The sequence below is a fragment of the Diadema antillarum genome, unplaced genomic scaffold, assembly GCF_040938485.1.
Source record: "Diadema antillarum isolate AM-2024a unplaced genomic scaffold, OU_Dant_1.0 seq00001786_RagTag, whole genome shotgun sequence".
Classification (NCBI taxonomy): Eukaryota; Metazoa; Echinodermata; class Echinoidea; order Diadematoida; family Diadematidae; genus Diadema; species Diadema antillarum.
Genome location: NW_027272464.1, coordinates 283,070 through 300,299, shown reverse-complemented (window position 1 = coordinate 300,299; position 17,230 = coordinate 283,070). Strand labels below are relative to the sequence as shown.

Sequence of the window (17,230 nt, the reverse complement as noted above, 5' to 3'; positions counted from 1 at the left end):
TGCCTGATCCTCAAACTTTCAGTTATTTTTTTTTAATTTTAATTTTTTTTTTGTTTACCAATGTTGCTGCTTTCACTCAATCCACATTCATATTGGACTTTGGTATAAGAAAGTCTGAAAAATTTATACAGTTGCTCACAAGGAGCTAGGTTTTGGCCCATATTTTGCTCTGCATTAATATGATCATTGCATAGCAGTCAGCATATTAACTTGCCTTTTCATCCATATCAATTTCTTTTGCTCCACTGTCCACTCTGTAGCTAGCATATAGTGGTAGTCATCCGTATGAAGGATATGGTTTAATTACTGTTGGTCTGTAATTGGAATACTTTTCTTTATGGATTAAACACATGTTCTTTTCTTTCTTCACCAGACATTGGTAAATTAGAATAGTAGCATAAAACATTTGCAGGGGAAATTGTTTTCAACAACAGAATTTAATTTCAGAAACTGTAAATAGAAGGAAAAAATCTTTGTATAAGGATTTTTATTAATAAGATACATTGTTTAGATTGACATGAAAAAAAGTGTGATGATCAAGTGTAGGCTAAACAGATAAATATTCTTTCTCTTGCATAAATGAAGGGTTTTACATCGTATGCCAAACTTTGTATTTAACTTTTTCTTTTTTTTGTTGTTGTTGTTTTTGTTTTCTTTTCTTTCTTGTGAAACTTTTTCCTCATGTTTCTAGGATTGCTTTTCCAAAGATGTTACCTTAAAGACAAACCTTGTGGCCAGTAAATGTATGATGGCATCTATGGAGGATTGTACCTTGTATGACTGATTTAGTTGTTTGTGTGTTTAAGGTGTATTTTGTGTGGCGTGATATGGACAGGAAGTTGTCATTCAAGTTTACCAATTGCTGTGTGGTGAAAAGTACACAGGTCTAGGGGATGAACCTAGTCTCGGCTCTTGTAGATCATCGTAAAAGTCTTGCATTTTCTCTTACGTACCCTGTTCCATCCCTTCTTCGGCTGTTGTGTTAGTAAGGATCCAGCAAGCTTTACTCTGAGATGTCATTTGTGGTGTACATGTCAAGGCAAATCCTCCATTAATTTAGTAAATTCTGCCAGTAGATGCTGTTTCCCGTCCTCGTGTGTAGAGAGTGAAAAGAATTCCCATGTGCTCATGTAAGTGGTATTGATCAGGAATCACATTATGTAAATTAGATGAGATGATGTCATCAGTTTCCCCATTGTCCTCCATGCATCTCTGTGGATATCCTTCTGGAAATAAATTCACAAGGAGGATGTTGACCCCTAACACTAAAGTCTTTCTGTGGTTGAAATGAGTTAGAAATTATGACTTTTGCAGGCAAAGGTGTTGCTGACCACAACAATATGTGATAGTTATAATGATTGTTGGTATTTTGAGTATTTATAAACTAGTGTGAAGAGTATGAGATGTCTGATAGTGACATTGTGTCATCTTGTTTACATGTGATCATGAGTGATATCATTTTATGAACACATAAAAACTGTAATGTGCTCTAACTTTATTGCTCTTTGTTCAGTCATTTGTAGTAACACAACTGTCTTGGTAATATTTATCTGTTTTTGTTTGTTGTTCTTAAACGTGTAGTGGAGTTTCCCTTAAAGGAAATGTCAGATGAACCAAACTATCCAATAAATGCGGGATATTTCCGTGGACATATCATATGCATAAAATAAAACATTTGAGAACTATGACCGAGGAAGAAGTGTGCCAGCAGCTGTGTTGATAAACATGAAATAGAACATTTCTACATGAGTATTATCGGATGTCAGTGGTGGGATGATGTTGAGTGTAACAGTGGCAATTGCATATTCAGCATATTCACAAAATACAACAAGATTGTGTGCATATACATGTAGGCATAGTAGAGGTCTGCCTTTTGACCCTCTGTAGTGTTTAGACAAGGGTAACTGAGTACATCAGTTGGTATCGGAGATCCATCAGTTGTGATGGCTGTGTGTAAATAATGGAACTACAAATGTATTGTATGAGGCCATCACAAATGGATTAACAGCTGTCTGAAGTTCAGTTCCAAAGTCTTCTAATGTAAGCCTGTGGTCCAATCTTGCATTTCTTATAAGTAGCTGTATTGTATTTTCCTTTCTTCTTTTTTTTTTTTTTTTTTGAGGTTTGGAAAAACAAATGCAAATTAGAGAGATACAATTCCTATTGATACTTGTGAAGCTTTAAAGGAAGTCCTCCAGATAGAGGGGAAAAAGACCCAAAGGTTTAATCTTGTTTGCCATCATCACGCAAATTGCGTAATTGCTGTTAATTGAAAACATCTTTCTTTGCCAAATAAATGTCAAGCTTACATGATAGAGCATTTGTGCCTAAGAGCTCACTCTTCCTAGCTCATGTACTCAAACACACACACACACACACACACACACACACGCACACATGCACAGGTATATTAACCCATTAGTCACTGAAAAGCCCAAAACCACCCATCTCATTACTCCCTGAAACGCCTGAAAGCACCCATCCGTTTTTTTTGTTAATAGTTTAATGCTGACTATTTTTTGTTTTCATATAGAATATTTAACATAGTTATGTAATTTGAAAAAGGTCAAAGGTCAACAAATGTATGTCAGAATTACAGTACCTCTGCGCTGCGACACACTACTCCTCTCTTGGTAAAGTCTTAGGCTTTCAAATAAACATAACTCATGATAGACAAAAGGAAACATGTAGTGAGCTATTTCATATAAACATTGTCAAAATGAGAGCAGCATTTGTGTACCTTCCAGTGAACCATAGGTCATTATGTGCAGAATCTTCAGTGGCTAAAGGGTTAAAGTATAATTATGTTATCATTCCAGATGAGGGCACAATATTAGTTTGATGCCACAATGCTTTGATGAAAGGATGATGCTCACTTTCAGTATGTTTTGGAAGATACCCAATGTTGCATACTGTACTTTATTATAAATGCAGAATGGAGAAGTGTTGTTACTTGTTCCCTGCACAATGATTACAGAATCTTCCTTCCTCTTCCAACCTCCCCCCCCCCCCCTTCATCATTTGATAATGATCGTTGAATCTGTGTGGATCTCTTGTCTCCGTAGATTACCTTTCCTGCACTATCTCGCGTTGATTCCTCTTGTGTCAGCTGTAATGATCACGTGTTGCTATGCTGCAATACTTGAGCGCGTGTCTGTGATTCATACCATAACATCCTGTCTTGCCTGGCTTTAAACGGGCCAGTCTGGCCTCACTCGGGACAGATTTCGCACATCACAGATGTCGGGGTGCTTCGGGGTAGATTAATATTTTTTTGCATTCATGTCCAAAAAGACTGGCTGGTCCTTGAATCAAATCGAGAGGGCATTCAGGTGTAGCTTTAACATCATTATCTATCATGCCTGGAAGTATCCTGATATGAACATATATAGCACTGCCAGTAGGATAAATTTATAGTCGTTTGGTCTACTAGTACTCCAACATGTATGTTTCATCATATGCGATCGAGTTGGCAGGAAGGAATGACCTATAGTTGTACTCTGAAGCTTTGTTGCCATATATCTATCATGTGTTTTTTCTTTAAAAGCTAAATGATATCTCATTGTTTTAATCACAGCAGGCTAGGAACTTGTTTGGTTACTGTAAATCATGCTTCTACTATCTAAACACAAGGAAGGAAAGATGTGTCTGCTACCTAGAAATGCCACAGATTTTTTGGTCAGAATTTGTTCGGATATCTTTAATAGCTTAGGCATGTTACATTTTCATTTTTAGCCTCTGAAAAACATGCGTACATAAAGTATACATGTATGTAGTCTGTTTTAAAGCTGGCAGTTTAACAAAATGCAAGATCATTAATATCCTCTACACCTTAAAGGCCTCTGTGTATTACTGCACCCCAAACAAAATAACCAAAGTTGTTTAATTATATTGAATGTAATGCTTAGATATAGAGATGCTGACAATTTTGACTTGTATGTGTGGACATGTATTTGTATCGATACTGGTCATAATGATTATGCAGTAACTGAGGATAGTCACAGACCTATATGATGGACTTGAATCTTACTTGCCAAAAAATATCAAAGAACAAAAACAGAACAAGACAATGATTATGAAACCTCGTTTGTAGCCAATGCAGAGCAGGGCATGAGTGTCCCATGTAGGACCACATATGGTGAATGCAGATTTGATTTTGTGTAGATGTGTATGGAAAATACAATGTATTTTTAATCACTTGGTAAGTGATAAGCTGGCCTTTATAGATATGTTTTAAAGGGAGAAGTGAAATATTTTGGTGTTGTGTTTACTATGTATCTCTTATACAAATTTGTACTTCTTTCAGCTTTCTACACTGATTTTCATTTTTGCTGTCCAGCAGATTATCTGCTGTATGGTATTGATAATCTTACACTGTTTGAGGATGCTGTTGAATCTGTCTTCTGAGAAGGGTTAAGTAAACTACAACAACTTGTAACTGCCATATCAGGCACTTTTGAGAAGGCAAAATAGTCTTGAAATGTGTGTCATCTCATACCTTGTTCTGTGCAAATAGACACATAGTTAATTATTATTCCAGTTGTGGCTAACTATAGCGCCAGAAGTCCTAAAAATATCACAGTACAATTCAAAATAGTTTTGTATATCAAGTGGACATCATTGTATAAATATAAAATGCAACTCTTTCTGATAACCGGAAGAACAGCAACATTGGCTCTGCGCCATATTGTACGCGGTCACATTTGCCTGAGTACTGGCTTTGCCTGCCTATCTCTTTGGCACTTATCGATATACTTCTTGTAAACATCTGATATTCTTGAGCGATCACGCCAGCGCCCCCTAAACATCTGTGCGTGAAGCATGTCACATAATTTTGTAGTGCTAGTTGCTACGGTGTAGCGAGGGCCTTCCGTGAACACAACTCTGGACATTCAGCTTGTTTGTTGACGACCTGCGACAACTGTTGGGTGGTTTTTTTAGGTGTCAGAGCACAAAACGCACCGCGCACCCGCTAGGATGGCGGATAAAAATGCTACTTCCGTTAACATTGTGGTGGCAAGCATTTGAGTTGTTGCTGAATCACGGGTTTGCACAGCCAAACGTGACACAGCCAATTAATTCGTTTGTGCTGTGTTGTGCAGTCCCAGGAAATGCCATTAGTATGAAGCGCCCTCGATGCCAGATTTGCGAGTGCTTCAGAAAAATAGTTTGTTTATGCAGACCCCTTTTTCTGTTTTGATATCCTTGTATGGGGGTTTATCTTGACTTAATTTAGACAGTTTGCGTGAGTCTCAATTAACAGTGCAATAATGAATTAATTGCCAACTTGAATATTTATTACGTAAAAAATGCTGTCATTTCCCTCTGAATGAACAATCAAATTCTTTGTTTAGAGACTGAAAATTGAGGTATCTGCACCAATGCATTGTATGCTTGGCACACAGACTTTGCCCACGTAAATTATGATGGTTGCCATCAACTGTGACATGACATTCTTTTGTCATTGATATATCATGTATTCATGTCTTTTCTAATTGAATAGACCCGTAAGAATTGTGATAGGTGAGCGTTGATGGTCTAGCACTTAGCCTCAATCGTGTTACCTGATATTAAGGTTTTTATTATAATGTCATCGGGGGCTGAATTTGCATCAAACTTGTTTTTCTTTTTAGTCATTTTTTTTCTTATATTCGAGTCCTGCAGGTTCTACGTGAATACATTTGGCATTATCTAACACTGAAAGCATCACAGAGGACATAAATGGCAATTCTGATTTAGGCTAATGTGAAATACACTTTAATTTTCAAATAAACAGACCAAGAAACATCTCCTCATTCTCTGCTGTTCTGAAACCCAGTGAAATGACATCTTTATCCCACTTATCATGTTTTAGATTAGGATGGTAAATTCTTGAGAGACATAGTGTTTGTATGTGAGAAATGAAGGCATTGCCTTTCAAAAGCTGACTATGTGGTCTCCCCATCTGCGCTACAGTTTTATTGAAATATTTATCTCATGCAATTGTTCAGTCTTGTGTGCTTTTCACTAGTTTTGACAAATTATAGGGATTTACAAAAACAACACCTAATCTGTATAAACGTTAGACTGTTTCTCCTGATTTGAATTACTACTGCTTGTGTAAAACTTATGAGGGAGTTTAAAAAGATGATGTGGAGGTGTATATTAACTATGATTTGAGTAATGCAGGAGATACAAGGTATGCCAACATTGTGGCAAAATATGAAGCAAACATGGATTATTTAATTATGTTTGAGGAGAGGGTGCACATGTCACATTCTATTAGCTTCTCTTGGCGTCATTCAGAGCACCAAAATACTCACTGTGCAGATTTAAAGTCTATACTATATTAATCATGTTTGATACTTTCCTTACAGTGTGTATATGCATCTTGTAGAAAGGAAGTTTGAGGTGTTGGTTTGTTTGTTTGTTTTCATCCCTCACTTTATTTTTTCTTTCTTTCTTTATTTTTTTTGGGGGGGTATTCATTGTAGAATAGATACATACACAAACCTTTATATTTATGCACAATATAGGTAGAATTTAGGATAAGAGTGATAAAAATGTGAGTAGATGGAGATTTACCGATTGTATACAGTTTGTGTGTGCGTATTTATCTATATATACATATACACACATTTATATTTCCATTTTAAAGAAAACGCATGGGTACATTAAAGTGATACATGCTACTGCCCTGCTGTAGCAGAGTGCATATCAGGGCTGTGAGATAGACCAGTAGACTGGCAAACCACTACCACATGACTCAAGGGAAGTACAGACCGGCAGAGCTTGCTCTGTCTGTGTGTATGTGTGTGGTGGAGCGGCTGCCTACTGGTGCAGCTGCCAGTATTTGTTCACCTTTCTTCTCGCAGCCATGTGATTTCAAAACTTCCAACACAACATGGCTCTTTTTTTTTTCTTCAAAATATTCCAGACCTATTATGTACACCACCCCCTCCCCATACTGATAATGTGTGTCTACACCAAAGGTATATGTTTTTGCTAAGCATTTTTCTTATTGTTTCTTTGTTTTAATAATGAGATGCAACTACAATCATGTGAATCCACTATTTGTTTTTCTTTGCTAGTGTTTTCATTTGAAAAAAGCTATCACATAGAGTATGTGGATATAACTCCTAATAAATGCCCACATCTGATAACTACATTCTACACAAATTTAGAAATATGTGTAGTACTGATTAACAAATCATATGAGTAACTTACAGTTGATTGCAAGTAATTCTTAATTTTCTGCAATTTCATTTCTTTTTCTCCCTTATGCTTTATGTGTGGCTACAGATTCTGAATAAGAAGGAGAACAAGGGTTGCGACAGTCCCGAGCAGGATTCCGAACCGTTCATCCTCACACCTCGCACTGAGGCCAAGTACCAGAAGATCAATGAAGAGTTTGACAGAATGATGAATGGAGGTGGAGGGTCAATGCAGAGGGTAATGGTTCTTTTTTTCCCCTTCCTCTTCCTCCTCCCCCTCCTGTTTCTTTTTCTCTTTTTCTTATTCTTTCTTGTTTTTTTTTTCTTTTTGTTTCTTTCTTCATCTTCCTCTTCCTCTTCTCTACCTTTTTTTTTGGGGGGGGGGGGGTAGTGGTGAGACAGAGATTCTTGTGCATACCTTGTGGAATTACTAACGGCTACCAATATCCCTCCTGTTTTTATCCTCTTTGGTAACCAAATCCTCAATACCAAAATGAGAATATGCTTGAAAGAAGGAGTGGTCTTAAAGAAGTCAATAAAACAAAGAATGAGGTCTGAACCCCCCTTTAAAAAAAAAGAAGAAAAACTTTGTAAGAAACAGGCAAATCGAGGCCCGGAAGCCTTTCAAAAAAGTCATTCATTTTAACTGTCACACCCCTTGGGCAACTCTAAATAAGCTTTCATATCTTGGCATGTTCATTGTTATGTATTGAATTCAAAAGTAAGAGTGGTTGATCATTGGTAACCATTTTGCAGGAGTCGAGTAAAGAGATGAATCCTTCAGTAACTTACAGTTTTAGTACGTGATTGATATCAAGAAATGGATCATAAAGTGGGATAGTGCAGTACTTGGATTCATGGCTTTTAGGAGAAGGCCCGTTACGAGTTGTAACGTAATATGGCCGTAAAATTGATAACTGATCACAACTTTACCAGAATCAGAAGCATACATTAATATGTTTGCGCAGACCAAACTAATTCCGGAGAGCAGGTCTCCGCTGGCATACCTTCTCAGCCCATTGGTATTCACATGCACACCCTGAAATTGACACCGTGTCGTATCTAAGTTTTACCAGATTTGCAAGAAGAGTTCCCCGTCCCTCTGCCTATGGTGGTTTCGATATATAACCGAACCAGATTGTACACCAAGTGGACTAGATCAAACCAATAGCAGGCCGAGAATTTTTAGTTGCTACCACCCCCTGTAACTTTAGCAACATATCCTGCACACGACACCAATTGCACCCTCTTTTGCCACTTGTGATAAGCGCAGTGAAGCAGAGCACATGTGGAGATATTCTTGTGCGGCATTTTCTTTTTTCAAGCACTTCCGAGTGGACGGGAGTCATGTTGTTCTTCACTACTTTTATGTTTTGATTTTTAATAGCCAAGTGTTTTTAGTCTTGTTTTTGTCCTTTTCTACAGTCTCCTCTTTGATCTTTTTTTTCTTCAATCTTTTTGATTGGAGAGGGGATGTGAGAAAGTGACGCATTGTGTAGGAAGAACTGATTCATTCATTCACTCTATCTATTGGCACGTGTCCAAGTAAGCGATAGCCTATACTGCATACTGTACGGACATGAATAGTTTTAGCAGTAGAAAAAGTACTAAGTAATGGTACAGGAACACTCACACACCAGGTAAAACAATACAGTGTTGTATACATATCACACATTGAATACAACATGATAGAGGAACTGAAAATTTCTTTACGATGTAAACCGTCTTTGATTCTATGTCTACCGAAGACATAAAACAAATCTGCGGGCAATAGTTCCTTATTGTTTGAAATGAAATGTAGCAATATTTATATGGTCATATATTTGCTTGGCCATTATTACACAGTCCATCTTCTTCAAATATTGCTGATCCAGATATTGTATATATATGTATGTAGTGAGAACTGAAGAGGCATGCTCATTGTTACACAGCAAGTTGAAGATATTGTATGCAGTTTATTATGATGAGCTTTCAGCTGTTGGGATATGTTCTTAAGCCCTCTGAAGTTTATTTTGGCATGCAAGTCACAGAATTAAAATGCATTCAAAATGCTCTTATTGTAACAGACTCCTTTTACAGGACTCCTGTTTTCATGCTGAATTGAGAAAATAGCTTCATTTGAAAAAAAGAATGACAGTAATTCAGGAAATATTTTCACATTCATGTCATACCTACATCTGCTGGTTCTCTGACCAATTGAGTGCCTGTATTCTATCTGTTTTCCCCCCAAGAAATTAAAGATTTAGCAGCCTTTGTTCATGTATCACATGTTCAGCACTGTGCTTCTTAATGTTTACTCTTTTTTTTTTTTTTGCATTTTATTCCTCTATTCCTTTATTAGTAAGGACTTCAGCATTAGTGAGATTGTATATTTGGCAATAGTCAAGATCATGAATTATGAATATTAAAAGGTCATTGGTATTTATCATTTGTATGTGATTTTGTGTATGTTTGTGTGTGTTGGGGTTTTTTTTTCAGCCTCAAATTCCTCCCGAGTACCCAGCTTCCATGCCAGTCTCCGTCCCACAGACCTCTACCAGCCTGGGTGCCTACAATGGCGGTCACCACCCACACCCGTCTCACAGCCAGCCCAGCCCCAACAGCAACCACAGCCAACAGCAACAGCAGCAGCAGCAGCAACAGCAGCAGCAACAGACGCATCCCAACCTCATGCACCCGCCAGCTCCCCCGCGTAACAGCCTCAGCCCCCAGCCGCACATGCTGGGCCGGACGAGCCTCAGCCCGGGGCCAGGGCCCATGCGGAACAGCCTGAGCCCGCAGCCGCAGCTCACGCGGAGCACTCTTAGTCCACAGCCGCCCAGACCAGCCAGTACAGGTAAGCCCATCATAGCATGAACCCTAATGACCTAAGAGAGATCTTGATGAAAAGACTTGATTTGCTTTTTCTCCCCACAATCCTTCACCTTACTGTAAAACGAGGAATGTTCGAGTGCATATTAATTTCGCGAATTTTGCGATCGCCAAGATTTGCGAAATTAAAATGCACGCGAAAATTCTTGTCTACACTATATGCATTGAATGCCAGTGGCATTTCGCGAAAATTTCATGCCGCAAAAAAAGCCATCAGCTCCAATTTGCAAAAAATTCATGCCGCGAATATATCATGTTTTACAGTATTTCAGACCAAAGCAAGTCATTAACTGTAAAAGTGGATATTTTCGCACGAGCAATTTTTCACACCCGGGCGGGTAAGATGAGTTTCGCATGTTTTTAATTCCGCAGAATCAAGACATCAACTACTGAACATATGGCAAGCAAAAATATTCACCTGCTTTTATTTTCATGCTAGTTTCTGGTTGCGCAGAATGTGCAAAAATTTCAACACTGCAGAAATGTCCACTTTCACAGTACTAGATGAGTATCAACTCCACCCAGCCATTAATGCAGTGACGTGATCCTCACAGCAGAAGGACTTGTGTCTTGTTGCAATCAACAACAATACATGTGACCAGCCAAAGTGGCTCCTGGTTGTTCAAGCTTGCTGATATGTGCACATTTCTCTCTCTTTAATTTCATGGCATTTTCTTGACACAATATTGGTGGTTTGTGCCAGTGTGGTGCAATTCTCACGAGGACGCAAACCAAAGGCAGAAGTGGATCACATATCTTCAGTAAAACTGTGTCATTTGGCTATGAAAGCAGTCTTTTATTCCTTTCCATTGATATTGTATTGATATGTGTATAGGCTCTCGATGGTCGTCCTCACCCAAGATCAGCTGGCTCTATTTACATTACAGCCACTTGTGGCATGCATGTCTGATAAACAACCTTGCCTTGCGGTTCAATCCTGTTCAATCCTATTCAAAGCAGAGCCCAAGCCGTGCCAAGAAAAAAACTAGACTTAGAATTTGTCAACACTGACAAATTAGGTGATCCGATCTGTTTGGAAATCAATGATGTGAGTCCTGATCCAAATAGGCATGACCATACATGTTTTATCGGTGTTGAGGGGACATTGGCTGTGTGATGTTTGGATTCTCATTTAGAAAAGGGAGTCAGACCTGCCATCTTTGGTACCGAATTTCGTATACAGTAACGAAGATACAGAATGAAGTACAGTATATAATATGACCTTTGACCCCACTTTGCACACCCAAGATGACATCTGAGCAAAAAGTGGTTATTTTGTGAAATGATTCTTGTAACATGGTCTTTGCGTGTGCAAAGTGTGGAAAAAGATAGGACATGTATTCACCAAGATACAGGATGAAACATTTTTTAGCTTTGACCCTAATTTACATAACCAAGATGGTGTCCGATAAAGTAGCTGTTATTTTTTTGAAATAATGTATGTGACATGAACTAAACATGTGCAAAATATGGGGGTAATAGGGAATGTCTTTCTTGAGTTATTGCAAAGAAAGTTGCAAAAAGAAAGAAATATGAAAAAAATACATCGAAGCTAAGCTTTAATTTTAGCAAAGTGTTATGACGTGATTTCGATGTCGTATGAGTAAACGAAGGGCACATAACGATAGCGCAAAGTCTCAGCTACAACATATTAAAATCTAGGAGAAACTCACCGAAGGGTCAGTGAGCTAGTGCTCAATAAAGACAATCATGTCAATTTTCACATCTAGAAAAATTCCCTCCCATAGAGATAACACGTCATTACGAAGATACAGAAAGAAGTACATATGACCTTTGACCCCACTTTGCACAGACAAGATGGCATCTGAGCAAAAAATGGTTATGTTGTGAAATTCAATACATTAAAGATAAGCTTATTTCAACCACGTTTTTTTTTACATACCCAAGATGGTGTCCGATGAAGTAGTTGTTATTTTATGAAATAATGTATGTGACATGAACTAAACATGTGCAAAATATGGGGGTAATAGGGAATGTCTTTCTTGGGTTATTACAAAGAAAGTTGCAAAAAGAAAGAAATATGAAAAAAATACATCGAAGCTAAGCTTTAATTCTAGCAAAGTTTTATGACGTGATTTCGATGTCGTATGAATAAACGAAGGGCACATAACGATAGCGCAAAGTCTCAGCTACAACATATTAGAATCTGGGAGAAACGCACCAAAGGGTCAGTGAGCTAGTGCTCAATAAAGACAATAGTGTCAATTTTCACATCTAGAAAAATTCCCTCCCGTAGAGATAACACGTCATAATGAAGATACAGAAAGAAGTACATATGACCTTTGACCCCACTTTGCACAGACAAGATGGCATCTGAGCAATAAGTGGTTATTTTGTAAAATTCAATACATCAAAGATAAGCTTATTTCAACCACGTTTTTTGACATGATTTCGTCTTCGTATGAAGAACAAAAGGCACACTAGCAATAGCGCAAAGTCTCAGCTACAACATATTAAAATCTGGGAGGAATTCACAGAAGGGTAAGTGAGCTAGTGCTCGATAAAGACAATCATGTCAATTTTCGCATCTAGAAAAATTCCCTTCCATAGAGATAACACGTCATATAGAGAAAAAGGTACATATGACCTTTGACCCCAATTTACACAGACAAGATGACATCTGAACAAAAAGTGGTTATTTTGTGAACTGATCCTTGTAACATGGTCTTTGCGCGTGCAAAATATTGGAAAGATAGGATATGTATTCGCCAAGATACAGGATGAAACATTTATGACCTTTGACCCTAATTTACATACCCAAGATGGTGTCCGATCAAGTAGTTGTTATTTTATGAAATAATGTACGTGACATGAACTAAACATGTGCTAAGTATGGGGCTGATAGTCATTGTTGTTGTTCATCTATTGCACAGAAAGTAGTAGAAAGAAAGAAAAATAAAGAAAAAATTATATTATTTTATAGAAATTTAAAGGAGAAGCATAAAAAAATCAGAGAAAGATGAAGCTAGGAAAGGAGATTGAGACGAACTAAAGAAAAAGAAGAAAAAAGTGTTTAAAAAATATAAAAAAAAATATTGGCAGGAGTGAGCTTCGAACCAGGGACCTTAGGATTACGAGTCGGATGCGCTATGCAATGACCTATTTCATGCTCCATAGGCCCTGTGTATTAAGCAAAATGACGCTGCATCGAAACTACGTGCCATTTTCAACCAAGTTTTTTGACGTGATGCCGACGTCATATGAAAAAATGGAGGGCACACTTACGATAGCCCAAAGTCTCAGCTATAACATACTAAAATCTGGGGAAAATTCACCGAAGCATAAGTGAGCTAGTGCTCGAAAAAGATAGTAATGTCAATTTTCACTGCCAGAAAAACTGCTCTCCCATAGAGATAACACGTAAACTGGTCAAATTTTACAAGGATACTTTCAATCCATTTTTACGAGGTGATGACGTTATCCAATCAAAATGTTGTTTTTACATTAATGAAAGAACATTTCATAAGCTACAACATACTGAAATCTGGGTGAAAATTGGCGAAATTTAAGTGAGATACGCTCGAGTGAATTTGAAATTTGATGACGTCATTTTGAAAATTTACTTTTTTTACTTTATTAAGAAATTTGATATCTTTTCATCATTTTTTCAGTATCGCCAACCCATGAAATGACATGTACAACTCACCAGCTTTTAAAATATGTAAAGAAAATGGGGGGTCACCGTTCATCCTGACGAGTAAAATCAGATTTAAATTTGGCGGTTTTTTGGCATAGTTGCACTGTATATCGCCATTGACGCGCGCGCGGAATTTCAACTTTGACGGGCCCGTATGACGTCATATTGAGTCGGATTGACTTGAAATTTGATAGAAATATACCTTGGCATTTCAGACATGCGATGCGTGTGAAAAAACGGGAAATTTCTGTTGCATTTGAGCTGTGCGTGCGTATATATGCGCGCGCGTACGCGTCCGTCCGATTTTTTCAATTTTTCAAAAAATGCTCCAAATGGTCTGAAACGTGTGCAAAAAAAATTTGAGCTCGATTTGAGCATACAAATATTTCAACGCGCGCGTACGCGCACGTTTTAAGGCATAGATGAATTTTGAGAATATGAGTAGAATGCGCCTGACTTGAAATATATGTGACGTGAATTTCATTGAAAAACTCCATTCCATTAATGAGATATGATTGAAAATGTGTTTTCATATAATGACGTCATAGTGACGTCACGGTTGACTGATCACTATGATTTTACTTGCGCTGCCGTCTTTGCGATATGATACATATATGGTATAAGTTTGACATTGATAGGCAATGCACTTTCTGAGCTAACCTCTGCACAACTTTTGTCCAGAAATAAAGAAAGAAAGAAAGAAAGAAAGAAAGAAAGAAAGAATCCGTACAGATACAATAGGTGATCCGAGAGGATACTCGGATCACCTAATTAATTCCACTTCGCCAACCCCTCCAACACCTTAGAGAAAGATATGAGATGAAGTCATCTCGTTTTGGCAGGTTGATGTACACGCTGTGCCGCTCTCACACGAACGTGGGCTGTAGGTTATCCAGGAATGGAACACCAACTCAAAAAAAGATGAAGAGAGACATTGTATTTCCTGGAGGAATTTAAAAAAAAAATCCTTGGCTCATCTGCTTCTTAGAGTTTTCATTCAGCTTAATCATCTGAACACATGGTTAGAGAGAGAGAGAGAGAGAGAGAGAGGAAAAAAGACCAAAACAAAAAACAAAAAACAAAACAAGAAGAGTACTCCCCTGCCCTTCATATTCATACTCTCGGCGAATCGTATAAATAGAAATCGACATGCTATTCGATTTCCAGGTCTTGCAGCCCACATCCAACGTGTTTGATTTCTCTATGTCAAAAAGGTCTGGATGATGCTAAATATAATCCATGCCCTCCTCCCCCTTCCTTCCCGTCGTCACGGTGTTCTCACAGACCCAAAGCCAGCATCTCTCCTCACCTTCTCAAGTTCCTGCCGGCACATGGGTATTTTGTTGTCGATTTCGGGAGGGAAGAAAAAAAAATTGAAAAGAGACTCGAAGTTTGCCTTCGCATTTTGGTTTTTATCTGCAATCACTTAAAAGACTTTGGAAAAGTCATCATAAAAACCACTCATTTTTCTCCCTTCCCTTTTCTGAATCGACAAGAGTGCGTGTTGGGATAGCGACGTTTGCCTGGCAGCCATAGCGGATGCAACAAGGCTTTGTTGGAGGAGTGCGTCCGTCACGGCGAAAGGTTTTGTGGTCACCGTGACAACGTGGGTTGTATGAGTTTGACCCTGCCTCTCCGCCTTGCCAGCTGCCAATTTGGGAACGTGTCTTTCTTTGTTTTTGTTTTTTCCCCCTATTTACACTGTACTTTTTTTCTTTTTTTTGTCTGTGGGTCATCATCGGCTCAGGAAGAGATGGAGACAGGAGAGAGAAAGAGAACAGTTCTCTGTCACGCAGTTCTCATAGACCCACGTTGTGTGCTCATGCCAACAGGGCACGGCAGGAAGCGGCCTCAGTCTGTCAGCCCTTGTAATTTCCAGAAATTCCATCTGCCGTTGACATTTTCGTGTCAGGAGAACGTGAACACCATGTCATATTTTGCGATATATTTTAGCAGTAGGTGCAGAAGTTGTACCATCAAATTTCATCCTTTCTGTTTTTTTCGTGGACTGTGTTTTGCTGTGAACAATCGAGATACCTGACTTCCCTTACAAAATAAAAAGCGATGTGTTTCTTCACAAAACATTGCGTTATGATGAATAATGCCATTGAACATGACTATTGTAGGAATATAATGTAAACAAAGAAACAACAATGAAAGGATATCAGCATGAAAAAGCATTTAACCTCTGAAATTTGAGATGAACAAATTTCAGCATCTGCAGCCCAGTTTAAAGAATACAACAGGTGCAGTATGATGCAAATTAGTGACATCTCCATTTGTTAATGGAAATGTGTTAATGACATTTGGTTGATTTTGCTCTTTGTTCTGCATACAATGTATTCCCCAATTTCTTAGATATTTTCTAGTGCTGCAACTGTGTTATTAATAACAATATCTTGTGTACATACTGGTTACAAAAACTACAGAAAGAAATTTGTGAAGACCAAGCATTAGTGCACAAGACCTTGAAGACCCTTTTTATTCTGCAGTTTGTGGCAACATCAGAGAAATTATATACGAAGCATGTTATGCTCAGTTGACCTGCTTGATAATCATAGTATCCTTTCGTACGAGGTATGTGAATGAACCTTTGAGAGACATTAGCATATTGTGTTTAGGAAATTGCTGCATATGAGATATTTGATGTATTACACACTTCTGACCTCCCTGCATATGTGACGTATTGCATACTTCTGCGGGGTCTGAGAATGACATTTGAAGGTCTGCCTTCATTGGTTATTTCTTTGTTCAATAAAACATATGATGGATAAGACAGAATGAGATCCTGAAGACTGCTGTGATGGAAAACACTTGTTGACCAGCAATGTTCACGCTCATAGACATTATTTGTGTTATGCAGAGTCTTGTACTATGAATGTGCTTTATTTTCTGTCCTGTGCCTGTTATGTTTGGTGCATTTGAGTTAAGTTTGTGTTCTTTGCTTTACTTTTGCTTTACTGTGCTTTATTTGTTTATGTGCATTGTTCCCTCCCACTCCCCTTGGCCCCGTGGTCCTCACCTCCCCCCCCCCCCCCCCTCCAAACTGGCAACATCAACTGCCACTATCACACATTGGTATCATCCTCCCTGCATGTGTCACCTGCATGCACCCGCCTACTGATCGCACTCGCACTCCCCTGCCTGGCCTGAAAGCAGGAGGGCGTGTCACATCGCCAGACGTCAGGGAAGAGGGGAAGTCCCTTGGCTCGGAGTCCGATGGAGTTGCAGGTAATGAGATGAACAGAGAAATCCAGAGTGCCAGGGATATTAGACATTCTTCCTTTGCAGTGCCTACCTAATCCCCTACTTACACATTACCATCCCAATAGGCTTAAGTGACAAACCACCGTATGTGATGCTCCTGCAGTCCCAGATATTTGTGAGATATCAATACCAATGAAATGATTTCAAAGAAAAGGATCATAAGATCTGTTGAGGTCATAGATCTGTTTGAGGTGACTTTAGCACAGAATGGGGTTGGCAGACCCGTGATCAAATTCGGCAA

At 38.5% G+C, this 17,230-nt stretch overlaps 1 protein-coding gene across 1 annotated transcript in view; it reads left to right on the top strand.

Annotated features, from left to right (window-relative positions):
• LOC139712284 (myocyte-specific enhancer factor 2C-like) overlaps positions 1-17,230 on the top strand; it is a 93,254-nt gene that overhangs the window by 63,196 nt on the left and 12,828 nt on the right. Inside the window, 3 exon segments of the mRNA XM_071624123.1 lie at positions 7,282-7,431; positions 9,672-10,029; positions 16,882-16,953. Of these exon segments, the coding sequence (XP_071480224.1) occupies positions 7,282-7,431; positions 9,672-10,029; positions 16,882-16,953 (580 nt within the window).